Raw genomic sequence first — 25,348 nt, forward strand, 5'->3', positions numbered from 1 at the left:
ACTAGCCAACCAGTCTATCTGCCTCCTGATCTAAGCTTTCCCTTCTTCCATCTCCTTGGCAGCCTCTGTCCACGTTCTTCACAACTGTGTCTAAAACTCTAACCACTATATCACACAGTAGCAAGCAGGCAGACCTGGATAAGTCATGCAACACACTTGGTAGTAAGTAGCCCTGTGGTTGCTAGCTGGCCTGGTCCCAATGAGTCCTCCCTCAAAGGCCAAAACAGCCCTGAAAAGAGTCCTGCCCCTCCCCCTTGCCTTTTACAGAAAACAAGACTTGAAGGGAGGCAGTATTGTAGTAGTTGCTTAGCGATGGCCACTAGGAGCATTCCTCCCCCCCCCCCCCGAATGTACAGATGCCATTTCTATCAGGGAGGTCAGGTTAATCCCTAATTTTATTTTATTTTACTTTTTAGATTTCTCTGCAAACCTGAGACGTTCCTCAGTTTTGTAGAAAGATTTATCTTCTCTGACTATGGACATATACTTGTCTGACCATAGCCCCAGTCTCCTGATTTAAGCATCCACAGATGGGACCACATTGAAAATTAGATATATTGATGATTGTGTCATAGTTTCGTCTTTCCTTTACATTATATACATACTTCTATGTTATGTCAATTTTCAGGCTCTCCAGACATATCAAACTGATCCAGCTATGAGAAGAATGCTAAATCAACTATATTTCTACATCATGCCTATTTTAAATGTGGATGGATACCATTTCAGCTGGACCCATGTAAGCAATTAAAGCATTAGTGTACCTTACATAGAGACTCATGTAACCCAAGGCCAGCCTGTGAAGAGTTACACTAATCTGAATCTATTGGGCTAAGTCAGTGTCCTTAGAAAGGTGTAATGCTGCTTAAAATGTCACTCTTAGAGAGCAATTGTAAACCATGTGTATTCCAACTCCTAGTCAGGCCTGATCAATGAGGGTTACACCTAGGAAAGTGTTTTCAGGATTGCACTACTAGCCTAGAATTTTAGAACGTGTGCATGTGTGTGCACATGCATGATTGAAAAAAAGGTTAAATAATTAATGGAATATCTTTAGAAAAATTCATTTACTGTATGTAATGCTCTTAGCTCTCTGTATATTGTATTTTCATACTCTAAAAATTTATGGCTAGGATCGATTTTGGAGGAAAACAAGATCAAAGAATTCAAGGTTTCGCTGCTATGGTGTCGATGCTAATCGTAACTGGAAAGTGAAATGGTGTGGTAAGTAAAGAAATAGCCTGAATTTGAATAGCAAGAAGAAAACTGAATGGCTGTGAAATTACTGAGAATGTGTATGGCTGGAGATATTATTATTCCAATGGAATTATGTGCCAGTCAAGAATGTATGGGGTTTTTTAATTTTACTTTTGCTGTTTTTTTTTCCCTTTCTGCCTCTCATTAGCTGGCTGTGGTTTATTCCACCATCTGCCACTTGGCCTCTCTTCCCTTTGTGGCTGTCACCATAGAGGCTTCACAATGACAAAAGAGGTCTCTTGTACTTGAAAGCCACAGCAGTACAATAATACTTTCCAATTTCTTTTGTTGTTGCTCAGTCGCACAGTTGAGTCCGACTTTTTGCGACCCCATGGACCAAGTCACACCAGGCCATCCTGTCTTCCACCATCCTCCAAAGTCTGCTCAAATTTGTGTTAGTTACATCAGTAATGCTGTCCAGCCATCTCATCTTTTGCCGTCCCCTTCTTTTGCCTTTCCCAGGATCTTCTCCAGTGAGTGCTCCCTTCTCATTTGGTGGCCATATTTGAGCTTCAGCATCTGACCTTCCAGGGAACAGTCAGGGTTGATTTCCCTTAGGACTGACTGATATGATCTTCTTGCAGTCCAAGATTCTTCTCTAGCAGCACAATTTCTTATTCATAGTTAATAACATAAAAATGATGTACACGACAAGTTGCATGTCATGAGACTTTTCAGAATGATGCTGCAGTACTACTAATACTATATAGTACTACTACTATAATAGTACTACATATACTTGCCCCCAGACCCACTTTGTCCACTGGAGGACTCCGAAGTTTTATTAGCACCATGGGTTCCACATACTGTATGTGACAGATTTACTCAGGGCACCTTACCTTCTTGAAGTTCACCTGGTGCTTACCATAGTAGCAATGAGGCACCAGGTCAAAACATCGTTTTTTACGCAGCTTCAAGGTGAGTATTCCAAACATAGTGTGCCACAAATAAAAATGCCGTCTCTCTTGTTGACATCTGCCTCACTTCCGAAGGTAGGGTTACAGAGAGCAGGACTGGGGAGTCAGGTTTTAACTGAGAGGTTTGACTGTATGGTAGAAGGCATTCCTTCAGTTACCCTGGACACCACCCTGAGTCTGATTCTGCTGGGGAGGGCAGTTAATAAATTTAATATATAAATAAATAAAACTGATTATGGCCTGAAGGGTAAGAACCAACACTTTGAATTGTGCCTGGAGACAGATAGGAGCAGCCAGTGTGAACCTTTCACACTGACATATCAACCCCCAACAATAGCCTGGCCACTGCATTTTAGAACAGCTATAGTTCTGGACAGTTGTCAAAGGCAGCCCCAAGACAGACACATTACAAGCAGGGGTGTTAAACTTATTTGTTATGGGACCTTGTTGGGCCGGGCCATGTGTGTCATAAAATCTAATGCTAGATAATGAAGATATAAACTTTATAAAGGACACAGACAAAAACACAATGTAAGGTATTTTCTCTTAAATTGCAAACATGCCTAAAATATTAGTACTCTTGCAATATTTTGTTTATTTAACAGTCTTTGATAATTGACACCTCTTGCTCTGAATTACTGCATCAAAATCTGGAAACAATGTCTGCTGTAGCAATCTTGAGTATGCTGTTCAGGTGTATATCTGTAAGCTGCAAACCTACTTTTGATTTATTTACATTCATTACAGAAATCTCATGGTCAGTGCTCTGAGCCTAGGACACAGGGGAAAACATGAAATGGCTGGGCATTTTGAGCTTTTTCATATAAGTTGCTTTGTGTGCTGGTCAAGAACAAGTGAAGGCATCATGACACAGAGTGAGGGCTATGTGTTTGTCTGCAAAACTATATTTTTCTCACATAAATAACGATAACTGCTGTGAGGCAGTGCAAGAATAGAGAGACAGCAGTGTATAGTGGTCAGTATCAGCCTACTATCTGGGAAGCCTAGGTTCAAAATTATGGATCACCATAGCCAGGTTATGCTTTTCAAGGAATGCCATAATCTAATATGCATTGCCTTGTTTTAATGGGCTAGAACATAAGAGAAGCCATAAGAGAAGCCAATGGCCCATCCAGTCCAACACTCTGTGTCACACAGTGGCCAATATATATGTGTGTGTATATATACACACACGCGCGCATACATACATATGCATACACACACACATATATACACATACTGTGGCTAATAGCCACTGATGGACCTCTGCTCCATATTTTTATCCAATCCCCTCTTAAAGCTGGCTATGCTTGTGGCCGCCACCACTCCTGTGGCAGTGAATTCCACATGTTAATCACCCTTTGGGTGAAGAAGTACCTTCTTTTATCCCTTTTAACCTGACTGCTCAGCAATTTCATTGAATGCCCACGAGTTCTTGTGTTGTGAGAAAGGGAGAAAAGTACTTCTTTCTCTACTTTATCCATCCCATGCATAATCTTGTAAACCTCTATCATGTCACCCCTCAGTCGACGTTTCTCCAAGCTAAAGAGCCCCAAGCGTTTTAACCTTTCTTCATAGGGAAAGTGTTCCAAACCTTTAATCATTCTAGTTACCCTTTTCTGCACTTTTTCCAGTGCTATGATATCCTTTTTGAGGTGCGGTGACCAGAATTGCACACAGTATTCCAAATGAGACCGCACCATCGATTTATACAGGAGCATTATGATACTGGCTGATTTGTTTTCAATTCCCTTCCTAATAATTCCCAGCATGGCGTTGGCCTTTTTTATTGCAATCACACACTGTCTTGACATTTTCAGTGAGTTATCTACTAGGACCCCAAGATCTCTCTCTTGGTCAGTCACCTCCAGTTCACAACCCATCAACTTGTTTTATATTGTTAGATTATTTTAGTTGTAAATGACTTCCAGCAGAGGTAGTACCTCTTTATAGATCCCCGAATGACCTTTCCCAGCAGTTGCATGTAGATGTTACACAGTTCCATGTAGATGTTCAACAGGATGGTGTAGACAACCATATATTAAATCTAATGCACCTAGCTCACTGTTTATTTGATCTCCCATTGCAAAAAGAAGAAAATATTTTAGTAAATACATTTTTTAATTCTAAAAGCCATGCCTTTTTTAGGTCTGAAGAATAAATCTGCATCAGAGAAGTTGTGTTTACAAGACTAGTACAGAAGAGGTCCTGGTGAACTTGGGGACACTGCCCCCCTGCCAGGGCTACCCCATCACTCAGCAAGGGGCTGCCCTCACCCACCCTGTACAGGGCAGGTAGAAGCTGCTGTCACTGTAAGCTGGCAACTCAGCCAAGCCCCATGAGGAATGGGGAATGGTGAGCAGATTCTTTCTACCTCTATGATCTTCCTTGGTAGGGGCAGGGGTCTTATCTTTTCCTCCCAATCCAGTCCATGGTTATATTATGAAAAAGGTTTGCAGTACAGGAATTAAGAAATGTTCAGTCAGTATAACCTTTCACACCATCAGTGAACATATTCATATTGCTCTACTCAGATGGTGCTCATGTGTTTCTGAATGGACAGAGAAAGAGAGAGAGCTCATTCTTTTGGATGAAAATGATTTATCAGAAACTAAAGGGCTATGGTATATCTGCCTAGAAGACCAACAAGAGTGACAGAATTAGAACTTAGAAATTATTTGCTCTGTGATCCATGAACATTCCTTGCCTCATATTGCCTCTCTCAACAAAACAGAAATGAATAGGGAAATCATAGCTTATATTATCTTGACCTGTTTAAAATTGCATATTAACCTTTTAAGGTTTCCTACTCCAGTTTTTGGGTTAAGTTTCTTTCCCTTCTTTGTTTTTCTTTGGTCATTTATTGGGGACAGTAGCTAGTACACACATCATGTCATATAAGGATTTTGGCATGTTTAGCTACTCAGAGGATCAAATAGCCTCTTTGCTACCACAACCTTCATTTTTTAACTCAAGTGAGAGCCTTAACAATTGTAGTGCATGGAGTAAATCTGAGAATTTGCAAGTTAAGAAAATGTTAAGGGGATAATTAGTCTCTCAATTTGACTTTGTCTAGTTTTAGGGGCCAATAAGGATGACCTGCCGGTATTTTTTGCTTTGTGATAAGCTTGTTTAACTATTCTCTCCCTAAACTGAAAGGCTTGCAAGGGCCTGTAACATATTTGAGGACGTCACTCTTATCCCCTCCATTTATATTTCTCCATGTACGTCCTTCTTTTCCCATAGTGATATTTTATTCATTTGTAACGGCTGAAAACAAATCAAATAAATTAAATACGTGACTTAACAGTTCTAAAATGACATTCCTTATTCTGCAACAAATGCCTTCTGCAAGTTAATAGTTTAAATTTGGCACTAGGCAGAATACAGTCATATAAAAATATGAAGACTTTTGTACAACACTAGTAATGTCATCTGCTATAATGGTCAAGACTGCCTTTGAATGTCACAATAAACTATAGCTTAAAAATTGTGATTTGATGAAATCCTAATTGGTTGTGATACCTGAATGTTACCAAATTGAAGTGTATTAGTTAACATCAAACTGAAATTTCAGACTGGGAGTTGTACTTGATTTGCTATGAACTGATGTACTAATTGTGGTTTATTGTGATATGTGAATTCACAAACCAGTTTGTTTAACAGTATGCTCCTCATAGCAAATTAACGACAGTACCAGGAGAATATCCCTATAGCTGGAGAAAGGAGGATAGCAACCATACTTTATGTTTAGTCCAGGATGTGTTCATAGAATCATAGTTGGAAGGAACTTCCAGGGTCATCTAGCCCAACCCCCTTCATCCATCAGGCTGGTGGACCTTCTGGGATCCCAAACTTTTGGGGTTATAAATAGCTGTATGTACAGCGGAAACCCTTGCCCTACAGCTCTCCGTGCTTTGAGTACGTTCCACGGAGGTTGTATTTGGGCGAGGTCAGGTTCTTGCTCCTCACCAATCGGTCGTTCTGGAGTTTCGGGGGCTTCTCCGTTATCTGGCGCTTGCTCCGCCATGAAGGTAGAAAGTTTCCAATTTGGTTACATCCCCAAGTAGGATAACTTCCAATATGTCAAGCATCGATATTTTCCAATAAACAGTCTTGTTATTTAATCAAAAGTTGCTTTATTTCAGAAACTCAGAAGCTTTACCAAGGACACAAGCCTTGGAAGTAACGACGTACACAGTGTTACACAGTTGCTATATAGGATAACTTCAAAGGGTATCATACAGATGCAACCTGAGTCATGGGTTCAGAGGTTACTACATACTATCTCTTTTACTGCTAAAGAATTTAGGCTATTAAAAACATCTCCCTTTCTCACACTCCTTTCAGCTCAGATAAGACTGTCTGTGTGAACCGGGGGGGGGGGGGGGGAGAGGCAGCATGAAAGTGGTATCAGCCAGGCTGTAGCGTAAACATTCTTGGGCCAGATAGATTATTACTTGCCCAAAGGTAGCAAAGGAAGGGGGAGTAGTAGAGAATGGGTGATCTGTTCCTTGTCGAAGGAACCATTATATTACAGAAATATGTATGCTTGACAAGCCTGTTCCACTGAGGAATCGCTCTAATGGTCAGAAAGTTCTTCCTAATGTTGTGCTGGAAACTCTTTTGATTTAATTTCAACAAGTTTAATTTCAAAGAGTTTCTGGCTCAACATCAGGAAGAACTTCCTGACCATTAGAGCAGTTACTCAGTGGAACAGGCTTCCACAGGAGGTGGTGGGCTCTCCTTCCTTGGAGGTTTTTAAACAGAGTCTAGATGGTCATCTGACAGAGAGAGGCAATCCTGACACTACCCTCCTTGCACATGCGAATGGGAGATGACAGCGACCAGGGCACCTTGAAGGCGAGTGGCGGGGATGATCAGGACAACCGAGAAGAACGAAGTCCTCGACGAGGAGGAACAAAACCCCAACCCCCGGGACTTCCTTCTAAGTATGAAATTAGAAATGGCGGAGATGGCCAAGGGCTTAAGAGCAGAAATGCCAGCCAATAACACACTTATGGCCCAAGAAGTAAGAAAACAGTTGGATCTGGCACTGCAACTGCCGGCGCTGAGAAGGCAATCACCACAAACCCTCCCCCCACAGCCGCAGCTACCAAGGCAACCTCAGCCGCTGCTACCGCCACGGGACTATTGGTGAGGTCAAGAGCTGAAGGCTACCTTCGACGGGGATCCCAAAGAGCTGGAGTATTTTTCAATACAAGCCAGTAGCCTTATGTTCTACTGGTGGCACACCTTCTTTGATGAATTTAGCAGAGTCGATTACTTGGGGTCAAAACTGAAGGGGGCGGCCAAGAGATGGTATGTGAGCCTGTATGAAACCCGGAGCCCCGAACTAGATACCGTAGCAGCGTTCTTACGTGTCCTGCTAACTCAGTATAAGGACCCATTACAAGAAACCAGAGCCTTGACCACCCTAAGAGACCTGCAACAAGGGTCCAAAGCAGTGAGAGAGCATGCAGCCGAATTCCGAGCCAACGCTGCCAAACTAAGAGGGTGGAACGAGCAGATGAAGATAGAACAATTCCAGAGAGGTCTGAATGCGAATGTATTGGATCGAGCCCTACAACAAGTTCGCCCTACCACGCTGGTAGGGTGGGTGCAACTAGCTGGTGAGGTAGAAACCAACATGAAGAGAATGGCTCTCCAATGCCAACAGCAGCAAGGGAGTAAGGGGGGACGTGAGTCTCGGCCAGGGGCAATTCTCATGCAACCAGATGAGGAAGGGGCCCTAAAACCATGTGCTTACATCTCGAAGAAATTCTCCCAAGAGCAGAGGAACTGGTCAATGTGGGATAAGGAGGCATTTGCAGTAACTTTTGCCCTAAAGACTTGGAGGTCTTGGTTGGAAGAAGTGAGGGTCCCTTCGAAATATGGACTGACCATAAGAACCTAGAGGCCCCAACTGGGCATAGGAAATTGACTGAAAAACAGATTTGATGGGCGGGATTTTTTGCCAAGTTCAATTTTAAACTAAAGCACATCCATGGATCTAAAAACTTGCTTGCACTGTCTAGACTTCCTCAGCACAATAGTCAAAGAGAAGAAGTGATTGATTCGCTCATCTCCCCCGGTCAACTGGGAGGGGCAGTGACCACACGCTCACAGTCTAAATGGGAAAAATTGGAGAAGATTTTGGGGTGGAGAGAAATTAATTGCTGAGGTGGAAAAAGAGGGGGATGCCATACCCAACGGAGTCAAGAAAGGGGAAGGAGGTTTCTGGTACAAAGACAATAAACTTTATGTGCCGGAAACCCTCCAAAAAGAAGTGCTCCAATTTTGTCACGACAGCAGACTATCTAGGCACTTTGGCTATGTCAAGACCCTGCATCTGGTAAATAGACAAATTTGGTGGCCGTTTATGAAAAAGGACATTTCTAATTATGTTGCTTCGTGTCCAATATGTTTAATGGCTAAAAGAAGAGGGGGGAAACCCTCCGGGTTATTACAGCTGCTGGAAACAGCAACCAGACTGTGGGCAGTAGTCTCATTGGATTTTATTGTTGAACTTCCCCCTTCGCAGGGAAAAACTGTAATCCTTGTAGTAGTAGATATGTTCTCTAAGCAAGCCCACTTCATTCCTTGTTTGTAAATACAGCTAAGAAATTAGCTTAATTATCCTTTCAGCACGTGGTGAATTTACACTCATTCCCGGATAAGCTAATTAGTGACAGAGGTGTTCAGTTCGTTGCCAACTTCTGGTGAGAGCTTTGTAAATTGACTGGAATTAAACAGGGGCTAAGTTCTGCATATCACCCCCAGACCAATGGACAGACGGAAAGGGTAAACGCCTTGTTGGAGCAATATTTGAGATATTTTGTGAACTATCAGCAGTCAATTGGGCAGACCTGTTCCCGTTTGCCGAGTATGGATACAATAACAGCATACATAGCTCCACTAAATCGTCCCCCTTCCTGGTAGTGAATGGGTACAAAGGAAAACCATTCCCACAACTACAGGGCGGGGAGTGCTAACAGAAGTACAGTCCACTTTTGAACAATGGTGGGGAAAGCTGGGAAAAGTTTGGAATAGTATTCAGAAAAATTTGGAGTTAGCCAAAGAAACTTACAAAAAACATTATGATAAGCATCATTCGCCTGCTTGGGATTTTACAGTGTTCCTGTCTACCAAGAACTTGCTTCTACCGCAGCCTTCTAAAAAACTGGCATACAAGTTCTTGGGGCTGTTCTGTATTAAACGTGTAATTAATAAAGTGCCTGTAGAACTTGAATTACCCAAACTGTTTAGTAAGATATACCCCATCTTTCATTATAGTTTACTTCGGAGGGATCCTGGAGCCACGTCTTGGCACCCCCAACCCCAAGCTCCCGAGTCTATTCCGGTGGGGTATCAGAATCACCATGAAGTAAAAGAGATTCTGAACACTAAGCTGAAGCGGGGTGTATTGCATTTTCTGATTAGATGGAAACATTTTTCTGTAGCCCACAACAAATGGGTGGTTAGCTCAAATGTAAGAGTGCTAGAGCTGATTAAACAATTCTATGCTAAACATCCTACAAAACCCCAGAGAGGGGCTTAGCAGGGGCAATATGTCAAGCATGCATATTTCTGTAACATAATGGTTCCTTCGACAAGGAACAGATCACCCATCCTCCACTGCTCCCCCTTCCTTTGCTACCTTTGGGTAAGTAATAATCCATCTGGCCCAAGAATGTTTACGCTACAGCCTGGCTGATACCACTTTCATGCCGCCTCTCCCCCCCCCCCCGGGTTCACACAGACAGTCATATCTGAGCTGAAAGGAGTGTGAGAAAGGGAGATGTTTTTAATAGCCTAAATTATTTAGCAGTAAAAGAGATAGTATGTAGTAACCTCTGAACCTGTGACTCAGGCTGCATCTGTATGATACCCTTTGAAGTTATCCGATATAACAACTGTGTAACACAGTGTACATCATTACTTCCAAGGCTTGTGTCCTTGGTAAAGCTTCTGAGTTTCTGAAATAAAGCAACTTTTGATTAAATAACAAAAGACTGTTTATTGGGAAATATTGATGCTTGACAGGCTTCCTCGGGAGGTGGTGGGCTCTCCTTCCTTGGAGATTTTTAAACAGAGGCTAGATGGCCATCTGACAGCAATGAAGATCCTGTGGATTTGGGGGGAGGTATTTGTGGGTTTCCTGCATTGTGCAGGGGGTTGGATTAGATGACCCTGGAGGTCCCTTCCAACTCTGATTCTATGATTCTTTTGATTTAATTTCAACCCATTGGTTCTGGTCCTACCTTCTGGGGCCACAGAAAACAATTCCACAATATCCTCTATATGACAGCCTTTCAAGTACTTGAAGATGGTGATCATATCACCTCTCAGCCTCCTCCTCTCCAGGCTAAACATCCCTAGCTCCTTCAACTTTTCTTCATAGGACTTGATCTCCAGACCCTTCACCATCTTCATCGCCCTACTCTGGACTCATTCCAGCTTGTCTATATCCTTCTTAAAATGTGGTGCCTAAGACTGAACACAGTACTCCAGGTGTGTTCTTACCAGAGCAGAGTGAAGCGATACCATCACTTCACATGATCTGGACCCTATACTTCTATTGATACAGCCCAGAATTGCATTTGCCTTTTTAGCCACCACATCACACTGTTGACTCAGGTTCAGTGTATGATCCACTAAGACCCCTAAATTCCTTTTTGCACATACTACTGCTAAGACAAGTCTCCCCCATCCTATAACCATGCATTGGATTTTTCCTACCTAGTTACTTATCTCTGGTTACTTATCTCTGGTAAGCTAACCAGAGTTCATTGCTCAGATCACAACTCAAACAAACTATGGTTTACCATGTCTACCCATATTTTTTCCACACCCATTACCTTTCTTTCTGTAAAGACTGCAGAGTTCTTCCCCTCGACATAGAAGTGCATACATGAAGGCACACAGATGCTGTACAACTAAGACAAGATCTCTGTAACAAGATAATATTGCCTCTGTACGGTTGATTTAAGAAAGATACTGGAAAGAGGGAGTGAAACTTTTAAACTGAAACTGTTTTAAGACCACATAAATCATGATTAAAAGCACAAATTGGGATGAAGACTAAAAATACATTGGATTTACCTCTTATACTTAACTATGTATCCTGCATACTTCCTCTATATCCTACTATTAAACGTATTAAAAGTATTTTAATTCAATCAGACTGCATAAGACATCCAATAATCAATGCAAGAGACTTGGATTACAGAAATGGAAAACATTGGTTTGTGCCAATGTTATGCTACAGAGAGTTACTAAAGACTAGGCTACTGCCTCACATATCCCGAAGGAGACAATACAGATATGACTGGGGCACAGTGAATCACTTTCCTTCAATGTGAAGGCTACTGTGCTGTTTTTAGATCTCTGTACATTCATACACTGTGTTTTCCTTCTTCCATGCCAAGAGAAAACAAGACATGGAGGTTTCTTTAAGTTTTGTACTCTTGCAGAAGGAGAATCAGAATTCAGCCATCTTCTGAAAGAGCCCTGTGGGGAAGCGCTGTCATTGCTTGTACTTCTATTGGTTTGTTACGATAGTAACTCCTGACATTTGACAGTAGCTGACATTTACTGCATTCTGTTTTGTCCCAGTTCTTTCTAAACCTGGAAAACAAGTCTGTTGGAACAATGTTAGATAAAAAAGTCATATTAAGAGAAATCTAGTTGTATATGTCAGCTAGCTTTCTGTTCTGAATTTTGTATTTGTCTTGGGTAGCGGAAGGGGGGTGGTCATTGTAGAGATGATGCTGAAAATTGGAATGCCTTGCAATCCTAATGATTTGAGACACGTATATGGAATTCAAACTGCTGCTGCTGTCAGAACAGCTAATAAGCTGATTAATTTTAAAAAGTTTAAAATAATTTTCACTGTCAAACATAGATCTCAGAAAAGCAAGGCCAATTTTATTAGACACTGAAAGGAAACATATCACTCATGGTAAAATAAATTATCAAATCGATATAAAAGTGATCATTTTCTTTGGTTTGAAGAGTTCCTTCCTTCCTTGCCTTTTGAATCTTATTAAAGTGAGGCCCAATGCAGGCTACACAATAAAGATTCAATCGTGCGGTATCATTTTCGGAGACACCACTGTATCGACTCTGTAGTTGCAACTACAGCTGAGAATCACATTTATTATTATTCATTTATTACATTAAGCTTATATCCCGACTCAGGGCGGCTCACAACATTACATTACCACCATTAAAACCAATAAAACATATAAAACATAATTGCATATTAAATTATTTAAAACCATTTCATGGTGCTGTATTAATACAATACAATATAGGCGGTTCTGAAAATTCGGTGGTGACCACCAGTACTCTACGTGGTGCTCTATATGATGTCCAGTGGCAGCTCTCTCTCAGTAAGATATCGAAGGCCTGTCAGAACAATTCGGTCTTACAGGCCCTGCGGAACATAGGCAGATCCCGCAGGGCCCTTATGGCCTCTGGGAGAGCGTTCCAGAGTTCTGGCGCTGCCACCGAGAAAGTCCTGGTTCATGTCATACGCAACCTGGCTTCTTTTGGTCCAGGGATGTAGATTTTTCGTCCCTGAATGCAGTGCTCTCTGGGGGATATATGGAGAAAGGTGGTCCCGCAGATAAGACAGGTCCCTGACCATAAAGGGCTTTAAAGGTCAGTACCAACACCTTGAAACGAACTCGGAACACAACAGGAAGCCAGTGCAGCTCTTTCAGCACCGGCTGAATGTGCTCCCATCGAAGGAGTCTCGTTAACAGTTGCACCGCAGCGTTCTGCACTAGCTGTAGTCTCCGGGTTAGTGTCAAGGGTAGCCCCATGTAGAGAGCGTTACAGTGATCTATTCTTGAGGTGACCGTAGCATAGATCACCATTGCTAAGTTGTTGTGCTCCAGGAATGGGGCCAGCTGCCGCACCCGCCGAAGGTGAAAAAAGGTGGATCTAATAGTGGCTGCTACTTGGGGCCTCCATTGTAAGGAAGCACTCAAGGAACATGCCCAAGCTCCTGACCTTAGGGGCCGGTATTAATGGCACCCTGTCAAGAGCTGGCAGATGAACCTCTCCCCCCGGACCACCCCGACTCAGATAGAGAACCTCTGTCTTCGTCGGATTCAGCTTCAGCCGGCTCAGCCTGAGCCAAGAAGCCACGGCTTGAAGAGCCAGGTCTACATTTTCCGGGGTACAGTCAGACTGGCCGCCCATCAATAGATAGAGCTGGGTGTCATTTGCATATTGATGACAACCCAGTCCATACCTCCTGACAATCTGGGCAAGGGGGCGCATATAGATGTTAAATAGCATCGGGGATAGGACTGCTCCCTGTGGCACCCCACAACTAAGAGAGTGCCTCTGGGATGCTTCCTCCCCTATCACCACCCTTTGTCCCCAGTCTTGGAGAAAGGTCAACCACTGTAAGGCGAACCCCTGAAACCCCACATCGGCAAGGCGGTTAGTCAGTAGCTGATGGTCAACCATATCAAAAGCAGCTGACAGGTCTAATAGCAACAGCACTGCTGAGCCGCCCCGATCCAGATGTCGCATGAGGTCATCTATGAGAGCGACATTATATTTTGCAGTTTGCAACCTGCTCTGTAGGAAGAAATCCAGATGCTACATAATCTCTGCTTGTATCATATGACTACCATCTGCCAGTTGTCATAGAATGGCCTTGAGCTAGACTAATCTCTTACTGTACCCTTCCTTTTCAGCCAGGTACAAAGTATATTGCAGTTTCATTTTCTGCTGACCTCCCAAATGGAGCAAAAGCACCATGAAAGTAAAGCTCGGTTCTTAAATAGCATTGGCACAATATATTAAAGATTTCCATATTTATTCAGGAGTGCCCATTACTTGTCAACCTATTAGAGTGCTAAAGATTCAACACTGTCTTACAAGAAAATCTGGAACATCAGACAAGACAAGATGTAATTCAGTTCTTATCTAGAATCACATGCACTGCTCTATCACTGCGGTGGTATAAACCATTTTGTAAAGTTTTATTATAATTTTGGTTAGAATTCAAATGTTTATGGAAGATAAATAATGTATTTAAATTGTTTGCTAGGCAGTTTCTATGTATTATGTCAAAAAGGCTCACAATAAAAACAACAACCACGAGACACAGATCATCAAAGTATCCTCGGTCCTAAAACTGTAGTTAAGATAGCAAATCAAAAGCACCATAAGATGTATAAAAACATTGTATAAAAGAACAACACAGCAGCTAGAAAGCAGCATAAAATGGAACAGTAAGACTAGTAATGTGATGAAGTAAAAAAAAAAAAGCATATAAGATTTTTTTAAAACCCAGTGAATCAACATAATACTAAAAAATAACTCAGCAAACAGAAGTGTTCTGATCTGAGGTAAAAAGATAGCAAACTAGGTGCCAGTGAGACTTTTGTGGAGAGGCCATTCCACAAATCAAGCACTATTGAAAAATCTGTCTCTCCAGTAGCCACTTACCTTCTTCAGAAGATGAGGAGCACACAAAGCTGGGATTGAGATGTTGTAAGAAAAGTGATCATGACCATGGTGACATCAGAAAAAAGGCCTTGCCTCTGGTAGCTGTGTCTGATTTTCAGAAAGAGGGGTACACACAGCAGGGCCTCTGGTACTGATCTCCTTTTATGGACGGGTTGAAGTACTTATATGATACCTTAATATTCATGAACATGTATTAACATACATATAATTAAGACTCAATTACACCTCCTTCTGATTATCTCCTAAAATGCAAAGTCATTATAAACACTGAGTGTGTTCTCTGGGGCATTTGAACCCTAACTTCAGTACACACAAATTAGTGGTGAAGCTGAACAGGTCTGACCAGAGAGCCATATACAAATGATGCAAATGTGTGAAAACACTTCTCATACATATCTCAGATATACAGATGTTCCATGGTAGATGTGCAGGGGTTCATCAGCTGACAAGTGGATGTGGATGATTTCCTGAGTGGAAAGGTGGAAAACAACTGGGTTTTAATATTTGAGAAGGCATTCAAACAGGGTGTTCTTGTGAGTTGTTGACTTGGCAACTATCTGTTCAGTAGGGAGTACACCATCTGCCCTCTATCCATGCAGATAGATTGTTGCATACCTTTGCTGAGGAAAACGAAGAGAAATCTTCATGTCTTAAACTACAAATAATATTGCCAGAGTTTTCCCCCAGTGCTACTTAATTATTTGTTATCTAATCCTTCTATACTTTTATCATTAAGGAACATCATCACATACTGCAGGTTCTCATCTGCTTAATGTTTTAGAGATTTCAGTAAAGCCTCTGCAGCAGCTGCAATGCAACACTTTAGTTATTACAGTGCAGTCCTGTGCAGAGTTACTCCAATCCAACTCACTGAGTGGAGCAACTTTTCATGTACTGTCTGAGTTCACAAGTGCTAAAACTAGTGTTGAGTGAGGAAAGAAACCATGGAAATACTCACAGAGGTAGTGGTGAATTCACCACAATATTTAACAGCTCTGTGAGTAGAATCATTCTTGTTTCAACTATGCATTTACATTAAAGAGCTGTATTAGAGGATAGTAAGTTCTGAGTTGCATGGAACTTGTTTTCCAACTGATACAAAAATTACGACAACTCAAATGTGCTGTTGTGTCCTACCAACATGATAGATCCAATTAAAATAATTGATATCATTCTGGATTTTTTTTCCATTTTTCTTTTCCTAGAACAAGATTATTTTTGTCAGTGTTAAGCTATAAATACATTGACAGAAAAGAACCATTGGCATGATATCTCTAGAGTGTCTTAGTAGCTAGTATCCATACAGATTTTAAAATTGTGATTTTTTTTTTAGACTTGTGTTAACATTCATATTTCTTTTCGATGTGCAGATGAAGGTGCTTCCATCCATCCCTGTGATGACACGTACTGTGGTCCCTTCCCTGAATCTGAGCCTGAGGTAAAGGCTGTAGCTCATTTCCTTCGCAAACACCGAAAACAAATAAAAGCCTACCTGTCCTTCCATGCATATGCCCAGATGTTACTGTATCCATATTCTTACAAGTATGCGACCATTCCAAATTTCAGTTGTGTGGTAAGTACAGAGTGTACTATCAGTCCTTATAAGCTATTTCTGCATTTTTTTTCTTAGAAGAAATCTCAGTTTTTAGCCTCCTGAAAGTTCTTTCTGGCAGTTAAGATTTTCATATTGCTATGCAGCATGAGAGCATTTTTGAAGCTGAACCTTTTTCAAATGTTGAGAACCACTTTTTAAATACAATTAACAGCCATCTCACCTAACAGAATCTTGACACCAAATAAATTCTGTTATTGCTACCACGCCTCTTCCAAATGTTAAATGCTGTTCATTTAATAGGCCACAAGAAGCAAGAAAATCAGTGGGGTTTTGGAATGTTGCTGAAATATATAGTCAATCTTTATTTTCTCAGTTCCTAACGGTCACCTTTTATTCATTCTGAATAAAACTTTGTTGGTCTTAAAGATGCTACTGGACTCCAGCTTTGTTCTGTTGCTTCAGATCAACACGGCTACCCACCTGGATCAATCACTTTTTATGTCATTTAGTGAGGGTTATAGATACTTGCATATGAATTGTACAGATCATTGTTAATAAGAAACTTCATCTCATGGTGGTTACAGTGTGGTATAGAAATACAGATCTGTTTCTGTCATTTCAGAAAGATAACCTAAAACAAAGATATGAAGACAGAATGGTACAAGGATGGCATAATAATAGGATCAATGTCTGAATTTCTTGAAAGAAATGTTCTTCATCAGAGTAAACTAATCAGTATATAAGCTGGAGAATGGAGGAAGAAAAATTTATGTTTTGATTGTAGTTGATCTTCCAGTTTACTCAAAAGTAAATGGGTTGTTTCTTCACTTACATATTTGTAAATAGTATTCAGTTGTTCTGAATGTAAGTAAAGATGTTTTCTTGAGTAGCTTGAAAGGAGTATTCATAGAAACTGTGATCCTCGCATCATTTTTGTGCACCATCAGTGGCTGTCTGTTTATGTGTGTGTTAGGAAGCTGAAAAGGTTATGTCCCAGCCTCTTGAACTCTGGTGTCATCAGATAAAATATATTTGAAAGGCAAGGAATAAAAAGGCCCAAAATAAGGCAGGGAAGGTCAGGGACATTAATGAAAAGATAAAAAGGGAAGTACTGTTCTGTGCTTACCTTGAGGCTGAGTTTGTTTCCTTGTCTCTTCATATTTTAGTCGTCTGATTCTGCTATTTATAAGCAAAGTAAAAGAATACATTATAATAATTGATAGGCAACAGATTATGTGTCCCCACTAATGTTTCTAGTTCAGGACTTCAAAAACCACACAAGTATTTTGAAGGACACGTGAAATTGTGTGACCCAAGATACGCTTTCCAGCATCCCTTGCAGTGTCACAGAGCATTGTTGGTAGATAATCCTTGCATTTTATATAATTGCAAGCAGGGCTTTTCCTCTGCAGGAGCCCACAGGAGTGGAGCTCAGCCTGGGCTGGCCAGGGCTCCAGGTGGCCTGACCCACCATGCAGCAGCCACATGCTCCCAGGCAGGAGGTGTGGCCTAATATGCAAATCATAGAATCATAGAGTTGGAAGGGACCTCCAGGGTCATCTAGTCCAACCCTCTGCATAATGCAAGAAACTCACAAATACCTCCCCCTAAATCCACAGGATCTTCATTGCTGTCAGATGACTATCTAGACTTTTAAAAACCTCCAAGGAAGGAGAGCTCACCACCTCTTGTGGAAGCCTGTTCCACTGAGGAACCATTCTATCAGTCAGGAAGTTCTTTCTAATGTTGACCCAGAAACTCTTTTGATTTAATTTCAAACCATTGGTTCTGGTCCTACCTTCTGGGGCCACAGAAAACAATTCCACATCATCCTCTCTTTGACAGCCCTTCAAGTACTTGAAGATGGTGATCATATCACCTCTCAGCTGCCTCCTGCTGAGCTTTTTCTACAAAAAAGAAGCACTGATTGTAAGTTTGATTATTCACATGCTTTAGCATTTGCTATACAATGTAAGGGACCCTGGAGTATGCCTTCTGGTATATTCCACTTCAGGCCGCACAAAATCATTGCCCAGCCCTGTTTGTACTCAATAACTTTTGTTCATCAGAATTACTACTATGTTGAGTATATGGAATTTTTACAGAACAGTAAAGATGGATTGTGTTTCTAATATGGCATACTCCCTCTTTTGACAGTTTCTCAATTTTTAAAAACCTACTTGAATTGATTTTTTGTAGGCATACCTGCATAGATTCAGGTTATAAAGACGACATCTGCATTCTAAATATAAAGCTTGGATACAGCAATTCCCAAGCAGAAATATGAACTCTTGTACAAGACCTAGTGCTCTCCTCCCTATATATTACAGTGCTCAGAAATTGGTTGCACGAAATCCTGCATAAGCAGAAATGCAAATGGGAATAAAATAAGTTTGACTTAGCACAAGTGGCTACCATGATCTTTTTCATGCATTTCTGCTTACACAAGATACATAGCACAAGCAGAAATTTTGCATTGGATCCAGCCTACTGTGTCTACAGTTTGATTTCATTGATAATGGCTGAGGTCACTACTGGATTTATCACAGCATTTGCAGGGTAATCCTTTAATTCATCAGGAGCTGAATGACAGAACCTGAGTTGCAGCATTGTGAGATTTATGCCACACAACTATACCAGTTCAGTAGTGCTGGTACAAATCCACAAAACAAACTCAAAATCTGACAGAGAAGAGGATGTGCTAGGGGAGGGGGATCACAAGAGAGGATAGGCCAGTTCGCATAAAGAGGAAAGTAAAACAGCTGTGTCCCTCTGTGGTCATCCTTGGAGGGAAAGAACAGAGCATGGTGATGGGGAACAATGGGGAAAGGTCTTGAAAGCACTCATATAAAGAGCAGTTGTGCAGGTAATAAATATCCACAGAGGTTGTTTTGGAGAAAAATAGGTGGTGGAGCTCATCCAGGGATTGTTATGCAGCTGCACCTACTATTCATTGGACAAGGTGGAAAGGAGGAGGTGGAACTCTCAGAAAGGTTCAGGAGCTGCGCTCTTGTGAGGCCTGAATCTGAGGTCTGAATATCCAGCCCCAAAAGACAACACAGTTGCAAAGTAAAGAAGCAGCTTTATTCATGGCTCCTATAATTGTACAGGGTGCTGTTTCAGCTTATTATGGAACAAACTGCCTAAACTGCAAAGTGGAATCTTAAAGGAATTCCAGTTTCCTCTCTTGGAACTGACTCTGCAAGTATCAGCCCCCCAGATTTATTTTACATGTTTACACTGGACAGCAGATGAAAGTTTTTTTTGTGGGACCTCAGTATTCAGAAAACATGGGACACTGCATATGGATTGACTGTTTAATAATTCCTGAGTTGAGGCAAACAGGCTTCTGTCCAGTTTTCTACACAGAACCACGCTGCAAGTCACTCTTTGAATTAATGTGTTAAATTATTTAAGGCTCTGAAACCGGAGAGAGGACATGCAATCAACTCTCCACATTAAGTTTGATCTTAGTTTTCCACTGGACATATATGGTGCACAAGTATTCGTTATTCTAATCTTTGATGGAAGAATCTCTTATTTTGTATTTCTCTTTTAGCTGTATTGACATACTCAAATAGGGATATTGATTGTTTATCTCATTATGTATACTAAACCCATCTTTCACTATATTTTAATGTATTTTTCTTCTAATGGCAAACTATATGTATGTTACATGTTAAAAGGTAAATTACTTAGATGGGGAAAACATCTGAGAAAGTAATACCCTCTTTTTGACCCAGGCTTATATAATAGAGAGATTGACAGACATTCTCACATTTTGACATATTACTGTTTTATTGCTTTCGCATGCTTCATGCTACCCAGATCAAAGGTTTGCTCAATTTGTTAATTTTACTATTCTGTCATTAAATTTGTACCATTTTACATTCTAAACCACTGCCTACTAGCTATATATAGCCCTGCTCACTGTACCTGATTCCTCGTCTGATGAAGGGTGCTTGGAGCACACAAAAGCTTGCATTCTGAATAAAACTTTGTTGGTCTTAAAGGTGAACTCCTACTTTATATTTACAATCTATTTACAATAATTATCATCAAACAAAACAAAAATAACCCCAGAAGAAAACTTGCAATAAAATGTGACTTTTTGGATTAAATTGAAAAATAAAAAGTCTGGATTTCATTTAAAAGCAAAGCACGCCTAGGTCAGCCTTTCATCAGCCAATCATCCATGTGCAGAAAATGCCTTTCATAACAGAAGCTGGCATTGGTATGTAGATCAACAGCATTGAGTGTGCAAAAGCTAGTTCATCGCACATCCTGTGATATACAGATATGCAGCTTCAAGTACATCCTCATTTAGAAGCCTGTCTTTTTTCATACGAGTGTGACAATGTTCATGCAGGCTCCTGTTGAGGCATCTGCAGTAGCAATGTGTAGACAGCATGATAAATTAAAAAACACAGAAGAATAGAAACAGAAATAGCTGTCGCATCTTTTTCATTTTCATGTTGTCTGCATTTACATATACAAGTGGACAGGCTGGCACCAGGTTAGTAACCATTCCAAGTGTTCCCAGATATGCTCTCCAAATAGAAAGGTACCTTCATACTTTGGAATGGCTACCAGATACAAATTTCCCAGCATGATACAAGTTTTCATGGTTGAGCTTTTTCATAATTACTACAGTTAGATCTCTGTGGTATCAGGAGCTGCTCATCCAGCCACACTGTATTTCATCTCACATTCATTTTATAATGAACAAAAGCAGAATTACAGCAGTTCCTTATCTGTAACACCATAATTAAATCATTTGAAAATACAATGCCTGTCATGGATTGGCCATTGTAGTTGCTAAATGTAATTTAGAAGTGTTTCTTTTTAGTGAATGGTTCTCATTAATATAATTTTATATCATTTTCATATCTTGGACAGAAACAACTCAAGCTATTGGGAACCCTTTAAACTTCAGTAAGCTGATATAATGAGTTTTTAAAGAATGCTAGGCCTCTGAATCTAGAAATGCAAACAGCTAGACAGAGGGCACCATGGTGCTTTTTGCGTATATCTTAAAATATCCTCAACTGCATGGTGACTCTATATAGTTTGATATACCATTAGTGAACTGTGGTGATCAGTTTATGTTGCCAACTGGTTAGGACATAGTCATTTTTTCAGGAGGAGGTTGATTTTTTTGCTTTGGGCAATTTGATTTTAGTCAGCTGTAATGTTTACAACTTGACAGCAGTACTTTTAAAAAAAAAATGCAGTAAACAATGAGTATACTCTGGGTATAATGCTAAATGAAGAGAAGGCTGCATGTAAATTGAGGGTTGCTAGGTGCTTAGAAATGGATGTGAAGTTCCACAGAATGGTAGGATCCTCTTCCCCTCCAGACAAGACTTTCATTGGTTCCCTGTACGCTGGCAGAGGATTCTCACTGATCCACACTGGATTTGTGAGAGACCGACTGTGTCCCTCATTAGTTTTAACCTTTTTTGTGGTGGTTGTTGAGGAATCTCTGTAACATGTTACAGTATTCTGCAGAATCCCAGCTCCCTCTCCCTGCTGGTAGTAAGCATATGATTCTATGCAAGGCTCATTGCATGATTATTTGTGGAACAGTTTATACATATTGATTTAGAGAGCCTTTAGAGTAATTTCACCTGATTTCAATACTGCCCTAAGTCATTGCCATTTAAACTGAAATTTCATGTAATTAATGTAATGTAGATTTTTTTTGTTCCCTTCCCAGGAATCTGCAGCTTTTAATGCCGTGAATGCCTTGCAGTCAGTTTATGGAATAAGATACCGATACGGCCCTGCCTCAAGTACTCTGTGTAAGTTTCTTGTTCCTTTCTTAATGTACTATGCTGGTGTTGGCTTTGCTTTAATGAGACAAGCAAATAATTTCCAAGACTATTTTAGTCTGATATGATGAGAGGCAAGAGATGAGAAGTTTGCTGCTACGAAGGTTTCTAATTTGCACATAGGCTCAGGGCTTATTTTCTGGGGGAATGCGGTGGAATGGAGTTCCAGAACCTCTTTGTGGAAAGAAAATTCTCAAAAAAATGTTTAAAGTTCATGAAGGGCACCCATATGTTTCTCCTTCATTTCCCTCTTGAGAGTTCTGGCATCTCTTTTTTCCAGAAAAAAGCCCTGGGTAGGCTGGTAGTAAATTGGCTAGGAGTCATCTTGGAAAACAGGGATTAAAGCTCCATTTACACATAGAACACTGGCCCTGATTTATTGGGTCTTGCCAATTACTATGGTTGAAGTTGAAGTTAAGCAACTTAACTATGTGCAGCAATACAATCTAGACCTTCCCTGTATGGAAAAATTAGTGCAATGTATTCTGACGCTGTCAGAAGTAGAACCTGTAAGAGTACAAAATTTGAGGGAAATGTAAGAGGTGACCTGCTGGAACACACAAGGATTCCATTTACTCCAGCATCTTGTTTCACACAGTAGTCAACCACTTATGAACATATGAAGCTGCCTTATACTGAATCAGACACCTTGGTCCATCAAAGTCAGTATTGTCTACTCAGATTGGCAGCAGCTCTCCAGGGTCTCAAACTGAGGTTTTTCACACCTTTTTGCCTGGACCCTATTTTGGAGATGCCAGGGATTGAACCTGGGACCTTCTGCTTACCAAGCAGATGCTCTACCACTGAGCCACTGTCCCTCACTCCAGCCACCCCTGGCATGCAGAAAGTCACAGGGCAACCTCTGAGGACATCTCCAGTTGAAAGGAAGGCAACTAGGTGATGGGAAAGACCTCTTCCTTGGGATCCTGGAGAGCCCCTGTCAGTCTGAGCTGACAATACTTGATGGACCAATTGTCTGATTCAGTATGCGATAGCTTCATGTGTTCAATAGAGATAGAAATAGAATCAGGATATAACATATGAGAACTTTTAAAACATATCAAGAAATTATTCAGTGAGTTAATGCTTAAGATTATTTGCAAAAAAACATTCAATACTAAATCCACAATTAAACACTAGTTACAGACAGCCAGTCACACATAACTATTAGCCTCAAATGGTATCTACATCCTTCCACACTTCAAAAGGCACATCCAATCAGTTTAACATGACCCAGATGGATATCACAAATGCAGATAGGGATCTGTATTTGCATCAGCTATGTGCACAGAAGACTGTGTCCATGGATGACTTTCCTTTGCTAGATTGGGAATGGTTCTTGTAATGATTTCTGAGTTTTGTCTCATATTTTTAAAAATAATATTTGTGTTCTAAGTGTTCATTCAGGCTTTGGGCTGTATTTTTTCCCCTGAGGCTGAGAACACAATCATTTTGAAAATAATAATAAAACAAAAGTAAAATCCCATCAATGTAGAATATTAAAATGTATATTCTTCCCAGTGGAGCATGGGATGTTTAAATTCTGAGTTTTAAATAACTGGCAGAGTCTAATGGAACTCTCTCAGCATGGTTTAAAGAGAAAATAAATTCAGTAGCTCAGTATGGCAAGGCATATGTTGCTTTTCAACTTTGTTTTGATCTGATCTGAAACAATGGACTTGTGAGTATTATCTGGGTTTAAAATGAAGGTGCATAGTCTGTAATGACTACATATTTTCTGGCTATTACTTGCTATATTTTATCATAATTGCCAAGAACCAGTCAGTGTGCTGTAAGGTTAAGAATGTTGGACTACTAGCTGGGGGGACTTCTGTTCGAATCCCCACTCATGCTATGGAAGCTCACTGCTAGCTCACAAGCACATCCACATTGCATCTGTTATACCAAGAGGGTCTACAAAACTGATTTTAGCTGTGATTAGATTCCTTCTTGTGATAGTTGTTCCTCTGAAGCATCTCTGGAGTCAAAGACATTTTGCTTCTCGGTCTTACTTGGAAACAACCATGTACCATCATATCCTTTTATATGTATCCTTTATTAACCATCTGTTTGTTTTTCCAGACGTAAGTTCTGGCAGTTCTATGGACTGGGCATACAAAAATGGCATCCCATATGCATTTGCATTTGAGCTGCGTGATACTGGCCATTTTGGGTTTCTGCTACCTGAGAACTTAATCAAACCAACTTGTACAGAGACTATGTTAGCTGTTAAAAATATAACAATGCATCTGCTAAAAAAGTGTCACTAAGGTACATTAAAACAGCTCAAAACCATTAATTTCTCATTATTTCAAATGCTTTATTATGTAAATAATGTCAGGTCACTGAATAGAATGTGACATGTCCTGGCGGAACTCATAGAAAGAGAATGTGCCATTTGTTCTATGTGTTGAAAAGAATGTTGTATATATACAGGCTGTGTGTATCCTGGCATTATACCATACAAATGCAGAAATCAGAACAGAGTTTGAAAATGCATGGGAAATGCCTGCTGAAACTGCAGTAACTGAGTTATGTGGAGAGACTCAAAGAAAAATTTATAGCAGTCTGGGAATATAAGGTCTTCCTCTTTATCTGGATCTTTTCTCCATCTCATGGATAGAAGAAGCAGACTAAATAAATTTGCATATCCCAATCTGCCCAGATTGAATAATCTACACAGTGCACAGATATTGGCATGGTTTAACAAAGAATCTTATTAGGCACAGGTGTTTAGGTTGGTTGTTTTTGCTTAAAGCACAGAATGTATACAGCTTTGAGTAATGTTTGCAATGTACATTAAATTATAACTCTTTTGAGATAGTAAAATTGTTCTGTTTCTGTACCTCTAGAGTCCACATCACTGACATGGATGTCAGCAGAATAACAGTGCAATCCTATGCAGAGTAGTCCATTAAGCCCACTGACTTTAACTTTGCAAAGGATTGCACTTTAAAGTGTTTTTTTAGTGCAGTAAAATCCTAATAAATTCATGTATATAAAATCCGGTGGAAGAATTGTATTTGTCCATATTATTCCTTTTCTGCTTCAGATTATAATAGAGCACAGAAGGAACATTCTAATGTTGGATGGATATAGGACTAAATTGTAGGTCTCCCATATCAGTAATAGCCCATCCAACAGAATATTCAGTGCACCTGTTGGAACTAATTGTAGATTACAGTTTTTTGTGACCAGGTTGTAAGGGAATTTACGTTTGCTGTTATGTTAAAAGGGAAGCTATTTCTTTTATGCAATTTAAAACTTCTAGAGAATGACTGTTTCTC

The 25,348-nt window shown here is 40.4% G+C and overlaps 1 protein-coding gene across 1 annotated transcript in view; it reads left to right on the forward strand.

Annotated features, from left to right (window-relative positions):
- Window positions 1-24,528, forward strand: part of CPA6 (carboxypeptidase A6) — an 81,601-nt gene extending 57,073 nt beyond the window's left edge. Inside the window, exons 7-11 of the mRNA XM_060243669.1 lie at window positions 629-739; window positions 1,134-1,224; window positions 16,043-16,245; window positions 21,947-22,031; window positions 24,144-24,528. Coding sequence (XP_060099652.1) covers window positions 629-739; window positions 1,134-1,224; window positions 16,043-16,245; window positions 21,947-22,031; window positions 24,144-24,331 — 678 coding nt within the window. The 3' untranslated portion in view covers window positions 24,332-24,528. The remainder of the gene's footprint in view (window positions 1-628; window positions 740-1,133; window positions 1,225-16,042; window positions 16,246-21,946; window positions 22,032-24,143) is intronic.
- Window positions 24,529-25,348: the final 820 nt, after the last annotated feature.

This window comes from Heteronotia binoei, chromosome 7 (genome assembly GCF_032191835.1).
Source record: "Heteronotia binoei isolate CCM8104 ecotype False Entrance Well chromosome 7, APGP_CSIRO_Hbin_v1, whole genome shotgun sequence".
Lineage (NCBI taxonomy): Eukaryota > Metazoa > Chordata > Lepidosauria > Squamata > Gekkonidae > Heteronotia > Heteronotia binoei.